Raw genomic sequence first — 24177 nt, forward strand, 5'->3', positions numbered from 1 at the left:
GGTTGTCTCACTTCAGTAAATGGCCTTTATTATGTAGAGGAAGTTGCTACAAGACTCTTACTAATGTATTGTGATTCTCGATATTGCCTCCTTTGCTGGCTGGATTCATTCTTGCCATCATATTATACTCTGCTTGTTTCCATGGTTACGACCACCCTGCAATCCATCAGCGGTGGTCGTGCTTGTACACTATAGGAAAAAGCGCTGGTGGCCGGGACCATAGCACTGGACATAGGCCAGTGCTTTTTCCTATAGTGTGCAAGCATGACCACCGCTGAGGGTGGTCATAACTATGGAAACGAGCAGAGTATAATGCAATGGTAAAATGAATCCAGCCAGCAAAGGAGGCAATATGGAGAATCGCAGTACATTAGTAAGTGCCTTGTGTTAAAAGTGACACAACCCCTTTAACTTAGAGAAGCCAGGAATTTGGAGCTCTATCGCTAAAAGCAGACCTTATAAAATCAGATAAATTTGCATTTATTTTGATAAAAAGACAGATCTATTTTTCCCATCTTTAAATCTGCGGCTTGAATCCCAGTTGTTCCCAATATCGCACTTACAGGAAACTGGTAAAATGGAAGTACAGTTTTTTTGACTTGTTCCGGCTGCAGTCCGGTCCGCTGTGTGTCACATAGGGATATTCAATGCATCGTGTGTGAATTTTCAGGAGTAATGGAGATTGTAAATGATGTTTTTCTCTGATAGGACACCGATTGTCATGTTTGTCTTTTCAAATAGTGAAATATTGCTATTAAAATGTAATAATCACATCACGTAACTCTGGCTGACTTTTCTCATATCCATATGTCGGACTGCTGAATGAATTTAATGTCCATAAACTACATTAAATACATGTAAAAGGTGTCATTTTATTTTATCGCGATTATTGTTGATGGCAATGTATTAGTGCTTGATATTAATACATGAGGAACATCTCAAGATTGAGGCCTGCAATAAGTTATGCCAAAAATGGTACCATTCAAAGGCTGCAGCTACGTGTTCACATTTGTTTTGTGTATGTAGAATAATACCCAGTGCCTGGTGACATTCTGTCTCCCGGTCACTGCCGCAGCGTCGAACAGAACGTAAGGGAAAGGATAAACAGGAGGCGCTGTACAGATATGTTTTATTGCATAACTCGGTGGCTATGCTAAATGTTTCATTACATGCACTTACAAAAGTATTCCGATCCAGGTGCTGGTTTGAAAAATGTTGGATATGTTTCATGACACAACGGCTTGTGCCGGAGCCTTCTCAAACAGCTGGTCGGCAGGGGGGTCCTGGGCGTCGGACCCCACCAGTCGGACACTGATGACCGGGTCATTGTCCTGTTGGAAGGTGAAATCTCTGGTTCTTCTCAAGAATTGCCCTATTTTCCCTGCCATCCATGTTTTCTTCAATCCCGACTAGTTTTCCAGTCCCTACTGATGAGCATCCCCACAGCAGAACACTGGCACCACCATGCTTCGCAGTGGGAATGGTGCTCTTGGGTTAATGGGAAGTGTTGGATCTGCGCCACAGACGGCGTTCCTATGATGGCCAAAAAGCTCAGTTTTAGACTGTTTGCACACAGTTGGTGTTTTCATCCATACACAATTCGATAGAGTAGACATTTTTACCCATTGCAATTAGGGTTGTTTCAGGTATCGAATTTTTAATGCCCAATTGATACTTTTGTCTGGTATCGACCGCGATACCAGGATTTGCATTTTTTCGATACTAGGCTTCGCTACTGCGCAGTCTAGTATCAGAGAACAATGAGCGCACTGCTCTCAACGCGCTCAGTGTTCCCTCAGCAGCACAGGGGAGAAGGAAGCGGTCTCTCCCTCCCCCTGTGCCACTAATGAGAAGAGGGGGGGGGGGAGCTGCGATTAGCGGCAGGTAACCCCTCAGGTGCCCACCCGCCTCCTGTATTAAATGTTAATTGTATTATCATTGTTGGCACAGTGCCCTCCCCAGTATTAAAATCATTGGTGGCAGTGGCCACAGGGTCCCATCCCCTCCTTATTGGTGGTACAGTGGCAGTTCTGATCGGAGCCCCAGTAGTGTAATCCTGGGGCTCCGATCGGTTACCATGGCAGCCAGGATGATACTGAAGCCCTGGCTGCCATGGTAATCTCCCTGCTGCTGTGTGTACTATGTACAGGGCAGCAGGGAGAGTGTGAGGTCCTAGTCACCCTAATACAGCTCTATCAGGGTGAATAGGACAAGGGATGAAAAGATCCAGGTTATAGCCCCTAAGGGGGAAATAGTAAAAAAAAAAAAAAATAATTAAACAGAAAACATCAAAATATTAAGTATAAATCGCCCCCTTTCCCAATTTTACATATAAAATATATAAACAATAAATAAACATATTGCCACATCCGAAAAGTCCAAACTATTAAAATATCAAAAACTTCTCCTATGAGCGCTGTTACGGGGGGGGGGAGAAAAAAAAAGCGTGATTCGACTTTTTTTTTTTTTTTTTAACCCCAAAAATAGAATCGGACTGTTCTATTATGGGCCGGACGTTCCATAAAATGCGGAATGCACGCTGCTTTTTTTTCGCGTGGTATCTAGTATCACAATACTATTTTATGGTATCGAAACCGAATCAAAATTTTGTAACAATCGATGAAAAAATCCATCTCTTTTAAACAGGAGACACTTTATTGAGTGGTAAAAACTTTCCAATCCTCATACCCAAGAATACAATCTACGCATTTCGGACCCTCATGTTTCGGTCCTTAATCATGACATGAGTAACATATATCAAGCAGTTACTTATATACTCCTCCCACACCAGTCCGTAGTGGTTTGGATGTCACATGACTATAAACTGCTTGATAAAATCGGAACACAATAATCTTTCTTTAAAAACGTTCACAGTCTAATAAGATGAAATCAAGGTAAATCTTCAATGCAATATTCGGCTGCAGACATGTAATCGGTTATATTGCAGGATCAAATCCTGTCTCTTATTTAAACCTGCTGGAATGCATCCAGAAAGCCTCTGTTTGGAGCTTCCTCCGATGGTCTCCACCTCGGGGAGGCTTTCTGGATGTTCCAACTTAGTACATACATTCCAGCAGGTTTAAATAAGACAGGATTTGATCCTGCAATTTTCAAAAATCTACTTTTCCAAGGACCAGTTCAGGTTGTAAACAGCTGTACGGGCACACGGCAGGGCGCAGAAGGAAAAGAATGCCATACGGTTTTTGGAAGGCAGATTTTGCTGGACCGGTTTTTTGACACCATGTCCCATTTGAAGCCCCGCTGATGCACCCCTAGAGTAGAAACTCAAAAAAGTGACCACATTTTGGAAACTACGGGATAAGGTGCCAGTTTTATTGGTACCATTTTTGGGTACATATGATTTTTTTTTATTGCTCTATATTACGTTTTTGTAAGGCAAGGTTACAAAAAAAAATGTTTTTTTGGCACCTTTTTTTTTTTTTTTTTTTACAGCGTTTACCTGAGGGATTAGGTCATGTGACTTTTATAGAGCAGATTGTTACGCACGTGGCAATACCTAATATGTCGACTTTTTCTTATTTATTTAAGTTTTACACAATAATAGCATTTTTGAAACCAAAATAATGATATTTAGTGTCTCAATCGGAGAGCCATAGCTTTTTTATTTTTTGACAGATTCTCAGGTAGGGTCTCATTTTTTGCGGGATGAGGTGACAGTCTGATTGGTACTATTTTGGGGGGCATGTGCCTTTTTGATCACTTGCTGTTGCAATTTTTGTGATGTAATGTGACAAAAATGGCTTTTTGTTTTTTATTATAAAATAAAGGGAAAGGGGCTTTTTTTTTTTTTGCCATTTGCCCCCTTCCTGACCAGGCCTAATTTTGCAAATCTGACATATCTCACTTTATGTGGTAATAACTTTGTAACGCTTTTACTTATCCAAGTCATTCAGAGATTGTTTTATCGTGACACATTCTACTTCATGATAGTCATAAATTCGAGTCAATATATTTCACCTTTTATTTATGAAAAAAAATCCCAAATTTACCAGAAATTTTGAAAAATTCGCAATTTTCTAAATTTCTATTTCTCTGCTTTTAAAACAGAAAGTGATGCCTCATAAAATATTTATTACTTGACATTCCCCATATGTCTACTTTACATTGGCATCATTTTGGAAATGTCATTTTATTTTTTTAGGACGTTAGAAGGCTAAGAAGTTTAGAAGCAATTCTTCAAATTTTTAAGAAAATTGCCAAAACCCACTTTTTAAGGACCGGTTCAGGTCTGAAGTCACTTTGTGGGGCTTACATAGTGGATACCCCCATAAATGACCCCATTGTAGAAACTACACCCCTCAAGTTACTTAAAACCGATTTTATAAACTTTGTTAACCCTTTAGGTGTTCCACAAGAATTAAAGGAAAATGGAGATAAAAATTTTAAATTTCACTTTTTGGGCAGATTTTCCATTTTAATCCAACATTGAGGGTTAACAGCCAAACAAAATGCAATATTTATTACCCAGATTCTGCGGTTTACAGAAACACCCCACATGTGGTCGTAAACTGATGTAAGGGCGCACGGCAGGGAGCAGAAGTAAAGGAACTCCACATGGTTTTTAAATGCCATGTCCCATTTGAAGCCCCCCTGATGCACCCTTACAGTAGAAACTCCCAAGAAGTGATCCCATATTGAAAACTAGGGGATAAGGTGCCAGTTTTATTGGTACTATTTTTGGGTACATATGATTTTTTTTTTTTATATCATTCACTATAACACTTTATGCGGCAAGGTGACCAAAAAATTGGTTGTTTTAGCAGAGTTTTTATTTATTTTTACAGCGTTCACCTGAGGGGTTTGGTCAAGTGACATTTTTATGGCTAATATGTATAATTTTTCTTTATTAAAGTTTTACACAATAGCATTTTTGAAACAAAAAAATTGTTTTAATGTGTCCATGTTCTGAGAGCTATAGTATTGTGTGTTTTTGAGATTTTCTTATGTAGGAGCTCATTTTTTGCGGGATGAGGTGACTGTTTTATTGGTACCAATTTGTGGGACATACGCCTTTTTGATCACTTGGTGTTACACTTTTTGTGATGTAAGGTGACAAAAATGTCTTGTTTTGACAGTTATAATATATATATTTTTTTATGGTGTTTATTGGACTGGGTCGATTATGTGATATATTTATAGAGCCGACCGTCACGGATGCGGCAATACCAAATATGTCTATTTTATTTTTTCTATTTTTAACTTTCTTTTTTTATTCCTTACTTGGAGAATAATTCTTTTTTAAATGTGAAACCTTTTATTTTAATACTTTATTTTTATTTTTTTACACTTTTCGGCACCCATGAGGTCATACAAGACCTCTGGGGGACATTTACTTCACCTTTTTTCTTTTATTTTTCACTGTTGATTTCTCTTGTAACTGGGGCTGACATAGTAGCCCCAGTTACAGGAGAAATGCACCCCCCAGAAAGGCTGTACAGCCTCAGTGCAGGGCTGATCGAGGTCTGTAGAAGACCTCACAGCTCCTGCACTCTCCGGAACAGGAAGCGCATGTGTATACCGTGATCTAGAAGGCAGGGACACCTGGGCACTGTCCCTGCCTTCTCTAAGGGTTGCCCTGCTGTCACTGACAGCGGGCAACCCGATCAGAAGCTGCATGATTAGCGTGCAGCTGCAGTTTCTGAATGGACGTTCTGGAACGTCCATTCAGAAATGGAGAACCACCTCCCGGACGTTTAGTCTATGGGCGGACGGGAGGTGGTTAATTTTATTAAAACCCCCTTTTCTTTTTTTCTTTTTTTTTAAACTTTACTTTATTTATGACATTCACTTTTGGGGGTCTGATCCCCTCTGCAATGCATTAAAATACATCTGTATTAACTAACAGGTTGCCTAGGAGACCGGGCCTGAGGCTGGATTTCCTCGGCTCCCGTAGAAGGCGGGTCCTGATGCTGTGCAAGGCATTGGGCAGCCTCTGCACGGCATCGGGCTGCCTTGTGTCGAATCGGGTACCCGCCACACCAGTGCGGGGACTCGATGCGATCGTTCACCTGACACAAACCTCTACTATGGCGCGGACCGCGCCATAGTAGAAGGGGTTAATCCGCTGGCATCGGCTTTCACAGCGATGCCGGCGGATACAGCAGGGGCCCGGCTACCACGGACTGCCGGGCCCCTGTAGTGATCGCACGCGTACCTCTCCGACGCCCGCGCGATCACCATGACGTACTATTACGTAAAATTGCGGGAACTCAGTGGTTCCCATGACATAACAGTCAAAGGAAGGGGTTAAAAGAGCTGGATTTTTTTTCCCCATCAATTTTGTTACAAGTTCGTAGTAATGTGTTCGTGCTCGCAACAGGTGAGCGCTGCACTATTCTATTTCATTGAATCAAAATTTTAGTATTGAAACAATCCTAATTCCAATAACCCAAGGATGCTCAACCTGTGGCCCTCCAGCTGTTGTAAAACTACAACTCCCACCATGCCCTGCTGTAGGCTGTCTGAGAATGATGGGAGTTGTAGTTTTGCAACAGCTGGAGGGCCTCAGGTTGAGCATGCCTGCAATAACCTATTTCATTGTGAAGATTGCGTAGCTCCTGGCCGCCGTGAAGTCAATTGACCGCCCGTCTACATCTCTCCGATACAATATGGCCAGTCATAGAGCATAGCGCGGTACCTCATAGCACATGCTTTAAACACTGGAACTATCCTGTAACCACAGAGCCCCTGCTCGCATGCCTCTCCATAGCTCTTTCATTACCGCACACGATTTACCAAATAAACTGGCTTTTCCGAGGATATAAACGTCTAAGGTACTAGGGGCTATTAGGCCACGGCTTCACTGCAATAGCGATTATCCTGGTGACAGATTTCCTTTTAACCACTTAAGGACCACAGGTTTATACCCCCCTAGTGACCAGGCACTTTTTTTTACAAATCGGCACTCCACAACTTTAGCGGTTTATTGCTCGGTCATGCAACTTACCACCCAAATGAATTTTACCTCCTTTTCTTCTCACTAATAGAGCTTTCATTTGGTGGTATTTCATTGCTGCTGACATTTTTACTTTTTTTGTTATTAATCGAAATTTAACGATTTTTTTGCAAAAAAATGACATTTTTCACTTTCAGTTGTAAAATTTTGCAAAAAAAACTACATCCATATATAAATTTTTCGCTAAATTTATTGTTCAACATATCTTTGGGTAAAAGTTATAGCGTTTACAAACTATGGTACAAAAATGTGAATTTCCGCTTTTTGAAACAGCTCTGACTTTCTGAGCACCTGTCATGTTTCCTGAGGTTCTACAATGCCCAGACAGTACAAACACCCCACAAGTTACCCCATTTTGGAAAGTAGACACCCTAAGGTATTCGCTGATGGGCATAGTGAGTTCATAGAACTTTTTATTTTTTGTCACAAGTTAGCGGAAAATTATGATTTTTTTTTTTTTTTTCTTACAAAGTCTCATATTCCACTAAATTGTGACAAAAAACAAACTTCCATGAACCCGCCATGCCCCTCACGGAATACCTTGGGGTGTCTTCTTTCCAAAATGGGGTCACTTGTGGGGTAGTTATACTGCCCTGGCATTTTAGGGGCCCAAATGCGTGAGAAGTAGTTTGAAATCAAAATCTGTAAAAAATGACCTGTGAAATCCGAAAGGTGCTCTTTGGAATTTGGGCCCCTTTGCCCACCTTGGCTGCAATAAAGTGTCACACATCTGGTATCGCTGTACTCAGGAGAAGTTGGGCAATGTGTTTTGGGGTGTCATTTTACATATACCCATGCTGGGTGAGAGAAATATCTCGTCAAAAGACAACTTTTCCCATTTTTTTTTTTTATACAAAGTTGGCATTTGACCAAGATATTTATCTTGTAAAATGACACCCCAAAACACATTCCCCAACTTCTCCTGAGTACGGCGATACCACATGTGTGACACTTTTTTGCAGCCTAGATGCGCAAAGGGGCCCAAATTCTTTTTAGGAGGGCATTTTTTGACATTTGGATCCCAGACTTCTCACGCTTTCGGGCCCCTAAATACCCCACATGTGACCCCATTTTGGAAAGAAGACACCCCAAGGTATTCAATGAGGGGCATGGCGAGTTCATAGAAATTTTATTTTTTGGCTCAAGTTAGCGGCAATTTTTATTTTTTTTCTCACAAAGTCTCCCTTTCTGCTAACTTGGGACAAAAATGTCAATCTTTCATGGACTCAATATGCCCCTCACGGAATACCTTTGGGTGTCTTCTTTCCGAAATGGGGTCACATGTGGGGTATTTATACTGCCCTGGCATTTTAGGGGCCCTAAAGCGTGAGAAGAAGTCTGGAATATAAATGGCTAAAAAATGTTACGCATTTGGATTCCGTGAGGGATATGGTGAGTTCATGTGAGTTTTTTTTTTTTTTTGACACAAGTTAGTGGAATATGAGACTTTGTAAGAAAAAAAATATTTCCGCTAACTTGTGCCAAAAAAAATGTCTGAATGGAGCCTTACAGGGGGTGTAGTGTAGTGTTCTGGTACTTTACTGAGCTGCCTGTGTCCTCTGGTGGTCGATCCAAACAAGAGACCACCAGAGGACCAGGTAGCAGGTATATTAGACGCTGTTATCAAAACAGCGTCTAATATACCTGTTAGGGGTTAAAAAAAATCGCATCTCCAGCCTGCCAGCGAACGATCGCCGCTGGCAGGCTGGAGATCCTGTCTCTTACCTTCCGTTCCTGTGAACGCGCGCGTTCACAGGAAATCTCGGCTCACGTGAGATGACGCCAATCGGCGTTAGTGTGACCTGGGAGAGCTGCCGCAATGACGCCTTTCGGCGTTAGCGTGGCGGCAAGCGGTTTACAACCTGACATAGAAAAGCTACAAAAGTGTTAACACAACATCCTAAGAAATGCATCCACCTCAAGTCTTATAACATTAAGAACCAGAGGTGAGCTAGAACCCCCTGCTGGTCCTCACGGGTGACGTAATGTCTTGCTAGCCTAGATTTTAGCAGCCGCTTATTACAGCGTGTTCACAGCTCATCAGGAGATGCGGATCTCAATACCACTTGTGCTTGATTGTCAATAGGTGCACAGTATGTACTATACACATCTGCATCTGCTGGTTTAATGAATCTGAATGGAACACTCTAATCACAGTACAAGCAATTTTGTTAGGGTTTTGTAAGTCCAGCAGCATTTAATTTTTTTTTATTTTACTTAAAATAAAAAAAATCTTTCGAAAATTCAATTCTCTTTGTGTGGTTGAAGTTCATAACACTCCATAAAGCAGAGTTCATATCCTGTGCAGGTACTAGGCGTGTTTTAACCCTTTAGAGACCAAGCCGTTTTTCACCTTCGTGACCGGCCTATTTTCCACATCTGCCATGTGTCACTTTGTGGTAATAAGTCTGGAACACTTTAAAAAAACACATATCTTTTTATTGAGTTTTATCCAAAAACCAACACAATGCACATCATGTTTACAGTGTCTCAAACAGTTCAGACATATTAGGATATAGTATTGACACGACAACCCTAATTGACCCATAAGTATTAATCAAGTGCAAGCCCACAACTAACCCCCCCCCCCCCCCCACCTTATTTGCACAGTGCAACAACACTTGATTATGTTTTTGTGAATATAGATAGTCTGGTCCATAAATATTGGGACATCGACACAATTCTAACATTTTTGGCTCTATACACCACCACAATGTATTTGAAATATAACGAACAAGATATGCTTTACCTGCAGACTTTCCGCTTTAATTTGAGGGCATTTACATCCAAATCAGGTGAACGGTGCAGGAATCACAAAAGTTTGCATATGTGCCTCCCACTTGTTAAGGGACCAAAAGTAATGGGACAGAATAATAATCATAAATCAAACTTTCACTTTTTAATACTTGGTTGCAAATCCTTTGCAGTCAATTACAGCTTGAAGTCTGGATCGCATAGACATCACCAGATGCTGGGTTTCATCCCTGGTGATGCTCTGCAAGGCCTCTACTGCAATTGTCTTCAGTTCCTGCTTGTTCTTGGGGCATTTTCCCTTCAGTTTTGTCTTCAGCAAGTGAAATGCAGCTCAACCGGATTCAGGTCAGGTGATTGACTTGGCCATTGCATAACATTCCACTTATTTCCCTTAAAAAAAACTCTTTGGTTGCTTTTGCAGTATGCTTTGGGTCATTGTCCATCCGCACTGTGAAGTGCTGTCCAATGAGTTCTGAAGCATTTGGCTGAATATGAGCAGATAATATTGCCCGAAACACTTCAGAATTCATCCTGCTGCTTTTGTCAGCAGTCACATCATCAATACATACAAGAGAACTAGCTCCATTGGCAGCCATACATGCCCACGCCATGACACTGCCACCACCATGCTTCACTGATGAGGTGGTATGCTTAGGATCATGAGCAGCTCCTTTCCTTCTCCATACTCTTCTCTTCCCATCACTCTGGTACAAGTTGATCTTGGTCTCATCTGTCCATAGGATGTTGTTCCAGAACTGTGAAGGCTTTTTTAGATGTCGTTTGGCAAACTCTAATCTGGCCTTCCTGTTTTTGAGGCTCACCAATGGTTTACATCTTGTGGTGAACCCTCTGTATTCACTCTGGTGAAGTCTTCTCTTCATTGTTGACTTTGACACACATACACCTACCTCCTGGAGAGTGTTCTTGATCTGGCCAACTGTTGTGAAGGGTGTTTTCTTCACCAGGGGAAGAATTCTATGGTCATCCACCACAGATTTTTTTCGTGGTCTTCCGGTGTTGCTGAGCTCACCGGTGCGTTCCTTCTTTTTAAGAATGTTCCAAACAGTTGTTTTGGCCACACCTAATGTTTTTGCTATCTCTCTGATGGGTTTGTTGTGTTTTTCAGCCTAATGATGGCTTGCTTCACTGATAGTGACAGCTCTTTGGATCTCATCTTGAGAGTTGACAGCAACAGATTGCAAATGCAAATAGCATACTGGAAATGACCTCTGGACCTTTTATCTGCTCATGGTAATTGGGATAATGAGGGAATAACACACACCTGGCCATGGAACAGCTGAGAAGCCAATTGTCCCATTACTTTTGGTCCCTTAACAAGTTGGAGGCACATATGCAAACTGTTATAATTCCTGCACCGTTCACCTGATTTGGCTGTAAATACCCTCAAATTAAAGCCGACAGTCTGCAGGTAAAGCACATCTTGTTTGTTTCATTTCACATCCATTGTGGTGGTGTATAGAGCCAAAAATGTTAAAATTGTGTCAGTGTCCCAATATTTATGGACCTGACTGTACATATTGGACAACTTCTGATCCATGTATTGTGTTCCATGAGACACCGGGATTAATTAGCACTCTATGAAGAGATTATCAGGAATGTTGAACCCCTGCTCTGGATGTACAGATTCATTACATTGTTGCAACATATGTTTGCAAATATCTCCTGACTATTATGGGACTGGTTTTGAAGCAGTATCCCTGCTACGACTGCAGTGCTTTCCTGATATGTACTTTTTAGGGCTCTTTCACACCTGCGTTCTTTTCTTCCGGCATAGAGTTCCGTCGTCAGGGCTCTATGCCGGAAGAATCCTGATCAGTTTTATCCTAATGCATTCTGAATGGAGTGAAATCCGTTCAGGATGCATCAGGATGTCTTCAGTTCCGGACCGGAACGTTTTTTGGCCGGAGAAAATACTGCAGCATGCTGCGCTTTTTGCTCCTGCCAAAAATCCTGAAGACTTGCCGCAAGGCCGGTTCCGGAATTAATGCCCATTGAAAGGCATTGATCCGGATCCGGCCTTAAGCTAAACGTTGTTTCGGCGCATTGCCGGATCCGACGTTTAGCTTTTTCTGAATGGTTACCATGGCTGCCGGGACGCTAAAGTCCTGGCAGCCATGGTAAAGTGTAGTGGGGAGCGGGGGAGCAGTATACTTACCGTCTCTGCGGCTCCCGGGGCGCTCCAGAGTGACGTCAGGGCGCCCCACGCACATGGATGACGTGATCGCATGGCACGTCATCCATGCGCATGGGGCGCTCTGACGAAACTCTGGAGCGCCCCGGGAGCCGCACGGACTGTAAGTATACCGCTCCCCCGCTCCTACTATGGCAACCAGGACTTTAATAGCGTCCTGGCTGCCATAGTAACACTGAAAGCATTTTGAAGACGGATCCGTCTTCAAATGCTTTCAGTACACTTGCGTTTTTCCGGATCCGGCGTGTAATTCCGGCAAGTGGAGTACACGCCGGATCCGGACAACGCAAGTGTGAAAGAGGCCTTATCTGATTCTAGAAGCTTTAGGTGTTTTATGAATTAGACGTAGTGTGTGAACTTGAGGTGACTTTTATAAAAAAAAAAAAAAAAAAAAAAAAAAATCTTTTGGGGTTTTTATACATATAGTTGTTTTAATCTGGTTTATTGCTCTTTGTACATTAAAGCTCCTATTATACCGCCGAGTGCTTCCAAATAGAGAGTGCCGGTCTTTACCAAATCAATATATTCTTTTTTCCTCTGACTGGGTAAACCGGATAGATGAGAGCGGACAGGTGAGCCGCCCGACCTGTAAAAAATATAAAAGTCTAAGGCTACTTTCACATTTATGTTCGGGGCTCCGCTTGCGAGTTCCGTTTTGAAGGCTCTCACAAGCGGCCCCAAACAGATCCGTCCAGCCCTAATGCATTATGAGTGGATGCGGATCCACTCAGAATGCATCAGTTTGGCTCCGTTTCGCCTCCGCTCAGCAGGCGGACACCTGAACGCAGCTTGCAGCATTCGGGTGACCGCCTGGCCGTGCGGAGCCAAGCGGATCCGTCCTGACTTAAAATGCAAGTCAATGGGGACGGATCCGTTTGACGTTGACACAATATGTTGCAATTGCAAACGGATCCGTCCCCCATTGACTTTCAATGTAAAGTCAGGAGTCCCTATTAATATACCATCGGATCGGAATTTTCTCCGATCCGATGGTATATTTTAACTTGAAGCGCCCCATCACCATGGGAACGCCTCTATGATAGAATATACCATCGGATTTGAGTTAGATCGTGAAAACTCAGATCCGACAGTATATTCTAACACAGAGGCGTTCCCATAGTGATGGAGATGCTTCAAGTTAGTATATTCTAAGAAGAACTGTGTACATAACTGCCCCCTGCTGCCTGGCAGCACCTGAGGGGTTAATTGTGCGTATCATAGCCCCCTGTAAGAGATCAGGTGCTGCCAGGCAGCAGGGGCAGACCCCCCTCCCTCCCCAGTATTAAATTTATTGGTGGCCAGTGCGGCCCCACCTCTCCCCCCCCCCCCCTAATTAAAATCACCCCCTCCCCCATCATTGGTGGCAGCGGAGAGTTCCGATTGGAGTCCCAGTTTAATCGCTGGGGCTCCGATCGGTAACCATGGCAGCCAGGACGCTACTGCAGTTCTGGCTGCCATGGTTACTTAGCAATTTTAGAAGCATTATACTTGCCTGTGACCGGCCGGGCGCTTCTCCTACTGGTAAGTGAAAGGTCTGTGCGGTGCATTGCATTTGCACAGACTGTGTACAAGACTGCCCCCTGCTGCCTGAAAGCACCTGATCTCTTACAGGGGGCTGTGATACGCACAATTAACCCCTCAGGTGCGGCACCTGAGGGGTTAATTGTGCTGATCACGGCCCCCTGTAAGAGATCGGGTGCTGCCAGGCAGCAGGGGGCAGTCATGTCCACAGTTCTTAGTATATTCTAACTTGAAGTGTCCCCATCACTATGGGAACGCCTCTGTGTTAGAATATACTGTCGGATCTGAGTTTTCACAATGTAAAAACTCAGATTTGAAAAAGCTTTTATGCTCCGAGAGTTTGCATTATAGGTGCGGATCCGTCTGTGCAGATACCAGACGGATCCGTACCGAACGCAAGTGTGAAAGTAGCCTAAATTGCCTCTTTTCCTTAGAAGAAAAAATAAATAAATACTAAAAAAATATAAACATCATGGGCATCATCACGAGAGATGAGCGAATCTCATATTTTGAAATTCGTTCACATTTTGTTTGGTAGTAAAAGGTGAATTGCGTTATGGATTCCGTTACCACGGACCATAAAGCATTCCATTATAATAAAATGGGCTGCATAACGGATCCGTCCTGTTTCCGTTATGCAGGGGCGTCCTCTCTGATTTACTTGTAAGGCTACTTTCACACCTGTGGTTTTATTGGATCCATCAGGGTTCAGCAAAACGTTTCCGCTACTGAGAATACAACCATCGGCATTGGTTCAGGATGGATCCGGTTGTATTATCTGTAACATAGCCAAGACGGATCCGGCGTGAACTCCACTGAAAGTCAATGGGGGACGGATCCGTTTTCTATTGTGTCAGAGAAAACGGATCCATTCCCTATTGACTTGCATAGTGGGCAGGAGGTAAAGCAAACCGCAGCATCCGGTATGAGAACGGAACGCATTTTGGAGCACTCCATTGACAATGAATGAGGACAAAACTGAAGTTTTTTTTTTCGGTATTGAGACCCTATGACGGATATCAGTACCGGAAAATATTACTGCTAGTGTGAAAGTACCCTGAGACAGCTCAATACCCTCCTATTACTATTATTACTGGCGAGAAGGAGCTCTCACAATACACATGATGTCAGGAAGTGGGCGGTGTGACGTCATCACCAGGCGCCGCCCACCACGTGGTCATGTGCAGACAGACCCCCCCATATACTGTGCAGACAGACCCCCTATATAATAGAACCTATATATAGGAGGACAATCAGTCAAGAACCAATATGAGAATAGCTCCTGCAAAGGGTTAAAAGTGCTTTTGGCATGGATATTCATGCTTACCCTCGGCGCTTGCGCACTGGGACGTAATTTTTCCCTACCATCGCATTGCGCAGGCGCGTCTCGGCTCCCAGACGCATGCGCAGGTTCCCGGCGTGCTGCTAAGTTCAGCCTTGAGATTTTCACTAGAGTGTCCTTTTGGGCATGCGCAGATGGAGAAAAGTGAGACACGCCCCCCGACGTCATCGCTCATGCGACAGGAAGTCAGAGGGTAGGGAAATCTCACGAGGTAGGGCAGTATAACGCGTCACCGCCGCAGAGCTCTGTCCGCCATAGCGTGGGAGATGTCTCTGAAGAGGAAGGAGCCGGAGGGAGAGAGCAAGAGAGGCGGTGACCGGAGGAAGAAGCCCCGCGGGGAGGACGGGGAAGGGCGCTACGTGCCGCCGCCCTCCAAGCGGAGGGCCGGGATCAGTTTCGGAGACGAACATTTCGCTGAGACCGAATCGTACACGGAGAGCGGGCTGCGGAAGGTCCGCCCTTACTACTTTGACTTCGAGACGTACTGCAAGGGGCGCTGGGTGGGGAAAAGCCTGCTGGACGTGTTCAGCCAGGAGTTCCGGGCCGAGCCGCTGGAGTACTACAAGCTGGCGGCCCGGGCCGGGAGGCTGCGGCTCAACCGGGAGCCGGTGCAGGACCTGAGCGTGGTGCTGAAGGTGAGCGGGCGCCCTCCCGTGGCCGGCTGCGGGATGACAGCACACTGAGGTCTGCCCTGGCTATACATTACCGCTGGATCCAGGCCGTGTTCACATGGTTCCCTGCGGTTTCCTTTTTAAGAAATCAAAATGAAAAATATAAAAGTTAAAGGGACTCTGTCACCACTTTCTAACCCCCACTTTTTTAACTATCGTTTTATTCATGGTGCCCTTCTGATTACAGTTGTCATCTTATATGTTAGATCTGCGGTGCCGTTTAGGTAAAAAATCGATTTATATCACCTGTCAATCAGCTAGATAAGGTGCCCAGGGCGTTCCTCTCCTCTTGAATCTGCCGCCTGCCGCCGCCGCCGTTGGTGCCCAGCTCCTCCCCCGGTCTCGTCAGCGCTGCCTCAAACAACACAGATCCGCCTCCGGCTCTCCCTCAATGCCCCCTCCTTTTTTTCGGAAATCTCGCCCGTGCGTACGCATCCTTTTCTCGCGCATGCGCATAACGCGAACTTAGAGCGATGATGCCGAAAGGATGCGTACGCACGGGCGAGATTTCCGAAAAAAAGGAGGGGGCATTGAGGGAGAGCCGGAGGCGGATCTGTGTTGTTTGAGGCAGCGCTGACGAGACCGGGGGAGGAGCTGGGCACCAACGGCGGCAGGCGGCAGATTCAAGAGGAGAGGAACGCCCTGGGCACCTTATCTAGCTGATTGACAGGTGATATAAATCGATTTTTTACCTAAACGGCACCGCAGATCTAACATATAAGATGACAACTGTAATCAGAAGGGCACCATGAATAAAACGATAGTTAAAAAAGTGGGGGTTAGAAAGTGGTGACAGAGTCCCTTTAAAAAGAAGCCAACCTCACTGTTCCAGTCCTTGCTGCTTCTTGATATGCCAGTAGAGGCCGGACAATGTGGGGGTTGTGAGCCTGGCTTAGTTTTATTTTTACAGGTTGTTGCCTGGTCTTTCAGGCGAAGTTCGTATGATTTTACAGTGGAATTTTGGTGCAAGATTTTACCGGAAAACCTGCCCGGAACCGCGTCCTTTCTGCCACCCATTCACTTCGATGTGGGGCAACACTGAGGATTACAGCCAGGCCAAGAAGGGGCATGTCCACCTCTCTGCGATCCTCAGCGCTCAGGATTGCCCAACCTGCGGCCCTCCAGCTGTTGTGAAACTATAACTCCCATCATGCCTGGACAGCCTACAGTGAACTTAGTGTTTAGTGAATGGGAGGCAGAAAGGACGTGGCCTGTTTCCGGTGAAATTTCAGCACGTCTGTCTGCTCCAACGTTCCATTGTAAAATCTGTTATGTCCCTTTAAAGATTTTTCTAGGTTCTAGGCATTAATAACCTCTCTTCAGGATAGGACATCAGTGGGGGCTACACTCTGCACCCTCACCCAAAAGCTGATTTGGGCAGCCGCCATTTAACAGGACTAGTGGTCATGCCAGGGTTCTGTAGCTCAACCCCATACAAGCGAATCTGAGCAGAGCTACAATATGCTGGTACCGGAATCGGCACAGTGTGTAGAGTCTTGCAGTTTTTGGCGCCGCTGATGGAGGGTGGGGTGCCCTTGGTGTTAAAGGCAGGAAACGCCCAGAAAGATGGAGCCGGAAGAACTCAAAGAGAGTGTGAGCCCCCACCGATCTGATACTGATGACCTATCCTCAGGGCGGACAGCAGTACCTAGTACCAGAAGCCCCCTTTAATGAGCGGATCCCTGTCTGTCCTTTGATGCTGATGTAATGCCCTGAGTTGTGAGCCATCCGCCATAGGTCATAAGCGCAGGGGTTGTCCGTGTGGCACCGCAGCATCATAGTACATATAGTACACGTGGAGTAATAACCCCATCTGCTTCTGGAGCCTCACATTGCAATATAAACAGCAGGACAATAGTCTTGCAAGTGTATCAGTAATACTCCCGATTCCTTCAGTACTTTCACCGCCTCTACATTGCTTACTCCGGTTTGTCTTGTGGTGGTGCGGCTATTGTAATGTTGTCCTGCCCGCTTGGACGGGTTGAAGCACCTCTGCTACTAAATAGACCAGCTCCATGTAAGTCACGGAGAGAGCGCAGAGCTCATACAAGTGCTGCAGACCCCCATGATCACCCCACCTGCGGATAGGCCTGATCTGTCCATTGTGTCCTCTTGGTGTTAAGATCAGTCCTAGTTAAACACGTCTGGTGGGGTTTACGTTTTATTTATGGGGCTGAATGGTAGTGAGGAATGCTGTCTTTTTTTTGTAATCTATTCTGCCCAAATCTAAAAAAAAAAAATCCTCCTGCTGGACAACTTCTTGTGGGGGTATGTTATATTGGTATGATCCACAGCCGGTCACTGTGAATTCTCGGCCTCCCCTGTTGTGGTGTTGCACGTGGTTCATAGTATTGGATTGATCTAGTTTATTGAACTTTGCATCTTTTCTCTGCTTGTAGGATAATGATTTCCTCAGGAACACTGTGCATCGCCACGAGCCTCCGGTAACCGCGCAGCCCCTGCGCATCCTGGCCGAAAGTGAAGACATTGTGGTTGTGGATAAACCGTCCTCCCTGCCGGTCCATCCCTGTGGTCGCTTCCGACACAACACGGTCATTTTCATTTTGGGCAAAGAGCACAACATGAAAGAACTTCATACCATCCACCGCTTGGATCGTCTAACCTCTGGTGTACTCATGTTTGCCAAGACCCCAGATGTGTCAAAGAAGATGGCAGAACTAGTACGGGAGAGGAAGGTGCGAGCACTTACAATGCAGCCTTTCACTCGAGGCTGTCCTTTTTCATCCATGTGGTGTTGGGTCATACAGACAATTGCCATATAGCATGGTGCCCAAAAAATGCCATACAGCATACCAACACCAATCTCTGCAGAAGAATTTACTGCACAGTTCCAAGTGAATACCAACGTACAATACTCAAATAAAACCAACTTACTGTGACCACGCGTAGATGGTAACAGCACTATAAAAGGTCTTAATGAAATGGCTATGTGGCAGTAGGAGCAGATATTGTAATTAAGAAAATAAAATTACTGAATATACCAAAATATTACATTATTATAAACACATTCCTGATAGCATTTATTAGTTATAATGGCTAAATTTTTCTAGGGGGCAATCATCGGGGGGAAATAAGATGGCTACTTCTCTATCAGCACACGCAAAACCTGTCCTAATTCGAAGCGGTGAGCTTGAGCTGTCTCAGCCCTCCTCACTGCTCCTGCTGTCATGACTTAAGATGATAACATCTTCAGCTCGGTGTGTGTATAGGGACTAAAGTGAAAGTGCAGAGCGGCTGGACTGGTGGGGGCTAATGAGCAGCAGCGTGTGCCCTCTGCTGATGTTATCAGCTGTGACAGCAGGAGCACAGAGAGAGCTCATTGCTTCGAATGAACCCATCCAGCTGTGAGTTAGGACGGGTGTTGTGTGTGCTAATAGTACAGCGGCTATTTTATTTCCCCTTATTGCCCCCTAGAGAGAACGAGCCATTTTAACGAATAAATGGTATTGGGAATGTGTTTATAATAAAGTAATATTTTGGTACATTCATTAATTTTATTTATTCCTGGGGACACCCCTTCAATCTTTTGCTTTACCTGACTAAAGAGCTTTGGGCGACATAGGAACCTTGCTGTGTAATACCTGCACTCTACAACAGTACCCCACTCATAATCCTTGAGCTACTGCATAGTAAATGTCCTGGGTATATTTAAAGGGGTTGTCCCATTAAGGCAACTTTTTCCCTGTCCTCAGGATATGGGGTTCAGTGTCTGATCGGCAGCAGTCGGACTGCTGAGGAACCTGCTGATTACAAGAACAAGGGCCCCTGCTTCCCCATTTGATTGGGGCATCGGTCATGCATGCACGCTGCCGTTCCATTCAGCCCTAGGGGGCTCGGCTGTCCCCAGCACACTCATAGAGGTGAATGGAGCTGCTGCTCCATTCCAACAGGAGGCACAGACAACTGTCCTTGTGACTGATCGGGGCGCCAGTGGTTGGACCCCTGCCAATTGGACACTTATCTCCTGTCCTGTGGATAGGGGACCTTTAACCAATAAGGAAGAAGTCCTCCAGTGTATTTTGGCCTTGAAGGGCAGCATAAGATGATCTCCTTAACCCTGGTCCTACAATTTTACTTTTTGACATCACCCAAACTGACAATTCAGAACATGGCAAAAAAGTGGAATATTTCTGGGTAGAACGTCTGAAGTTATGATCGTTTATGTCTAACTTTTCTCTCACTTTATCTACAGGTAGAGAAGGAGTATGTGTGTAGAGTCTGTGGGGAATTTCCTGAAGAAACGGTGACCTGTGAGGAGCCCATAATGGTCGTCTCCTACAAGATTGGTGTATGTCGTGTGCATCCCGAAGGGAAACCCTCCAAAACGGTCTTCCAGAGACTTAGCTACAATGGTAAATCGAGTGTTGTGAAGTGCTTCCCTTACACGGGCCGTACGCATCAAATCCGAGTTCACTTACAGTATTTAGGGCACCCTATTGTCAATGACCCGGTCTACAACACAGAAGCATGGGGTCCCAACAGAGGGAAGAAGGGGGAAATTAACAAGACAAACGAAGAACTCTTGCGCACCTTAATAGAAGAGCATAAGTCAAAGCAAAGCCTGGACATCTTGGATGTTGCGGAAGATGATCTTCTAGTCTTGAAAAGTGGGCAGAGTGAAGATGTGCCCCCGGGGTCACTGTCTGTGCCAAATACCCTGCCGGCGGAGACAGACCCAGCATGTCCTCCTAAAGACTCATCATTGGGTGACGATAGCAATGTACATGAAGATGATGAAGTTACAGAAACCTCATCTGCTGATACAGGGGGGAAGGGGCAGGGACTACTAGACCCCCTGTGTGGAGAATGTAAGATTATACGGCCAGACCCTTCTCCCGAAGACCTGATAATGTATCTTCATGCATTGCGCTATAAGGGGGACCATTTTGACTATTCCACAGACTTGCCTGAATGGGCAGATGACCACTGGGTGGATGGACTAAGACCTAACGTCAGTGATCTAAAATAATGCTTTATTTAATTAGAAAATATATATGATTTTATAATTTTGCTAAAGATTTAGGGGGGAGATTTATCAAGACTGGTGCAAAGAAAAGGTAGCTCAGTGTGATCCTTTAATTTTCCAAGGAAGCTCTGAAAAATGAAAGGTGGTTGCTATGGGCAGCTAGGCCAGTTTTCCTTTGCACCAATCTTGATAAATCTCCCCCGTAGTTTTTATTTGATGCAAAGGGTTGTGCCATGAAAGTAACACCCCTATCTGTTGGTCTGAATACTGGGATCACCACTGATGATGATGGCAGTCCTGGGCGCCAGGTAGAGCAACCAGTCCTTCTCCATAAGAGCAGGGTCCAGCGCTCGGTTGTCTCTGGCAGCCCCATAGAGGATAAATGGAGCAGCAATCTGCCGATCCATTCCCACCGGCACTCTGGACCACCGCTCTCCTGGTCAGTGAGGGTCCTAGTGATCCGACCTCCACCAATCAGATGCTTATCCCCTACCCTGTGGATAGGATAGGGGAGATAGGGGGGTCTGCTTATTTTGGACAAAAAATCCTTTTGCACTTCTTAAGCCCTGTGAAAAACAGAAGAAATAAAATATTCTATAAAATAAATTTGTTTATATAAAATATTTATAAAGACCATTCAACGGTAAAGTTTTGTCAGAAAGTGAGCTATTGCTTGAGGCAAGTTTTTGTTTTTCATGGTTTTTGTACCTTTTTTTTTTTAAATAAAAAATAAAAAACTTGAATCACACTAGCCACTGAGCCTCACAAGACTGACACTTCGTGTTCTGTAAAGATCCCTTCTCAGTAGTGATCTTATCATCACAGATGGGTAAGAGCTATGTAGAGATAACACATGACACCATTCACACTACGTGTTGTCTGAAATATGTCCCTTGCTCCCATCATATATAGAAAATAAAATATGTACAATCAGAACATGAAAAGGAATATCTACAGATAAAAACAATAACCTTATTTTACATGAAGTTTGTGATTTTCGCCCCCTTTTCCACTGTAGTCATAGTAAAGCTCCTCCTAATTGGGAGGTGTCCCTGCCCATTTCCAGTTGTCACAGCAGTGTCTGAAGTGTGGCATAGACATGGGTGGCTTGTGCACCCTTTATGTGGCTCCTGATTACCCAGCCCCATAGTATTAAGGATTGGCATAAAACTGGGATTCATTGAAATAATTTTGGATTCTTGACGTGGTCAAAATGCTAGACCGTTGCCATCATTTCCTCTTAGTAGAAACAAGAGTTTGAAAGGGCACTCAAAATATCTGGGTAGAGTATGGACAACAAAGCTTTAGTATGAAAAATGCTAACAGATTTATTAAATTATGAAAAATGTAAAATTAACACATAATTTAGTGACACATCGTTAATAACATATAACACTTGTATAAAAATTGGGGATCCCGTTAATGGTTTGTGATATAATCGTAATATTGGTCATATACCATAGCCCCTGCATAGAAATTAGGGATCCCGTTAGTTAGATAAATGCTGGTGATATGGTCATATAATCACATATACCGCCAATATCTCTCAAAGAAAATGCGCTTGTGGCTGGTTATGGAATGGTAGAATAAGAGGTTTTTGTAGGAAAAAGAGTTTGTAGCAAAAAAACTTTTTGATATGGTCGTGATGCGTAGTTGGAAAAAAGGGACCGTGACAACAGTAAGTGGTCATTAGATGATGTTCATCGTCAGACTTAAAATAATAGAAGTGGCCACTAAATATTTCCTTTAAAGAGTAATATATTAAAAGTCACCAAGTAATGAGTATTTTAAAAGTATGTAAGCCAGCGGCTTAATTTCCATTACCCCTCCTTTAGGTTGGGGTGCGCGTCCCTGCTTCCGTATGTGGAGCGGTGCCTGGATGTACTATCCCTCTTGGTTCGGATATGTGAGACGCTGGTGTCTCACGTGGTCTATCACACGGTGTCCCGCGTAATCGGAACTCCGAACCTGGAAAATTGGAGCGCTCAGCGTCTCACTTATTTCCAGCACTTTGCATTACTTCTATTTGTCGGGTGTTTGTCGCGTTGTCATACTGCTCTTAAAACCAGACGCGTTTCAGAGTGTCACTGAGGAAGGAGTGTGACACTCCGAAACGCGTAATTCAAAGTGCCGGAAATAAGTGAGACGCTGAGCGCTCCAATTTTCCAGGTCCGGAGTTCCGATCACGTGGGACAAAGTGTGATAGACCACGTGAGACGCCAGCGTCTCACATCGCCTCGCATATCCGAACAAGAGGGATAGTACATCCAGGCACCGCTCCACATACGGAAGCAGGGACGCGCACCCCAAACTAAAGGAGGGGTAATGGAAATTAAGCCGCTGGCTTACATACTTTTAAAATACTCATTACTTGGTGACTTTTAATATATTACTCTTTAAAGGAAATATTTAGTGGCCACTTCTATTATTTTAAGTCTGACGATGAACGTGATCTAATGACCAATTACTGTTGTTGTCACAGTCCCTTTTTTCCAACTACGCATCACGACCATATGAAAAACTTTTTTTGCTACAAAAACCTCTTATTCTACCATTCTATAACCAGCCACCAGCGCATTTTCTTTGAGAGATATTGGCGGTATATGTGATTATATGACCATATCACCAGCATTTATCTAATTAACGGGATCCCTAATTTCTATGCAGGGGCTATTTGTCAAGAAGTGTTATAGGTTATTAACTAATGGTATATGACCAATATTGTGACTATATCACAAACAATTAACGGGATCCCCAATTTTTGTACAAGTGTTGTTATTAACTGTGTCACTAAATTATGTGTCATCAATTTTACATTTTTCGTAATTTAATAAATCTGTTTGCATTTTTTTTAATACTAAAGCTTTGTTTTCCATACTCTACCCAGATATTTTGAGCGCCCTTTCAAACTCTTGTCTCTACTTCAAATATTCCATACCGGCATTGGGTGAGCACCAGATTCATGTTGTGAGGGAGAGTGAGCCACGACACGCGCTGCCTCCTTTCTTCTTGCCCTATTTTCATTGTTAATCTCAGTAGAAATTGGCACAGAAAAAGCTATAAACACCTTTTGGGTGATGTATTATTTATTTTTGAAAATCTAAATTTTACCAAAATTTTTTATTTTTTTATTACGGTAGTCTGTAGTAGGGACGCACTTCTGTTTTGTGCTGCCAAAAACAGATCTCCCCCATCAAGTAATGGACTCCACAAGACTTCAGGAACAGCACTATGCAAAGTTCTTAGGAAAGATGCTTCAGGATTGTTCTGCTGAATGCAATTATTTACGTTCTCTAACCTGTAAAGTGTGGCCTCAATGGATCAAATGTTTTTCCCCCAACAAAGCCCATAGATGCATGATCTGTTTGAGGTCTGAGGAACTTTGAAGCCAAATCAACAACTTGAATGGGATCATTGATCAAACTGTGTAAAGTAGACCTGACTTAGTTGCCCATAACAACCAACCTTTCATTTTTGACAGCTGAATGGTTGCTATGGGCAACTAAGTCAGGTCTACTTTACACCAGTTTGATCACATGTTCCTCAAGTCATTAATGTTTGTAGTGTGGCAAGAGCGCATTATCCTGCTAAAAACAGAGGAAACTTAGGGAAAACCATTGCCTGAAGGGATGTACGAGGTCTGCGCAGTGTTGCATGAATTCCAGATCCCAACGTTTCATTGTCCAGAGCATCACCCGGCCTCCTGCCGTCTCG

General features: G+C 44.1%; 1 protein-coding gene across 2 annotated transcripts; it reads left to right on the forward strand.

The window, feature by feature from the left end:
- Positions 1-14935: 14935 nt before the first annotated feature.
- On the forward strand, positions 14936-21174 carry RPUSD2 (RNA pseudouridine synthase domain containing 2). Of its 2 annotated transcripts, none has more exons than XM_044293697.1 (3): positions 14936-15257; positions 17876-18172; positions 19690-21174. In XM_044293697.1, exons 1-3 carry the CDS (start codon positions 15072-15074, stop codon positions 20464-20466), a joined length of 1260 nt encoding a protein of 419 aa, XP_044149632.1. In that variant the 5' UTR covers positions 14936-15071; the 3' UTR covers positions 20467-21174. The 2 variants fall into 2 exon arrangements, with proteins under 2 accessions (XP_044149632.1, XP_044149631.1); XM_044293696.1 differs by having other exon boundaries at positions 14999-15440.
- The last annotated feature ends 3003 nt before the right edge of the window (positions 21175-24177 follow it).

Source organism: Bufo gargarizans, chromosome 5, assembly GCF_014858855.1.
Source record: "Bufo gargarizans isolate SCDJY-AF-19 chromosome 5, ASM1485885v1, whole genome shotgun sequence".
Lineage (NCBI taxonomy): Eukaryota > Metazoa > Chordata > Amphibia > Anura > Bufonidae > Bufo > Bufo gargarizans.

Coding starts and splice junctions, on each gene's coding strand:
- RPUSD2 (XM_044293696.1), top strand. CDS start 15,072: ATGTCTCTGAAGAGGAAGGAGCCGGAGGGAGAGAGCAAGAGAGGCGGT. Junction 15,441..17,875: donor ACCTGAGCGTGGTGCTGAAG/GTGAGCGGGCGC, acceptor CTCTGCTTGTAG/GATAATGATTTCCTCAGGAA. Junction 18,173..19,689: donor AACTAGTACGGGAGAGGAAG/GTGCGAGCACTT, acceptor CTTTATCTACAG/GTAGAGAAGGAGTATGTGTG.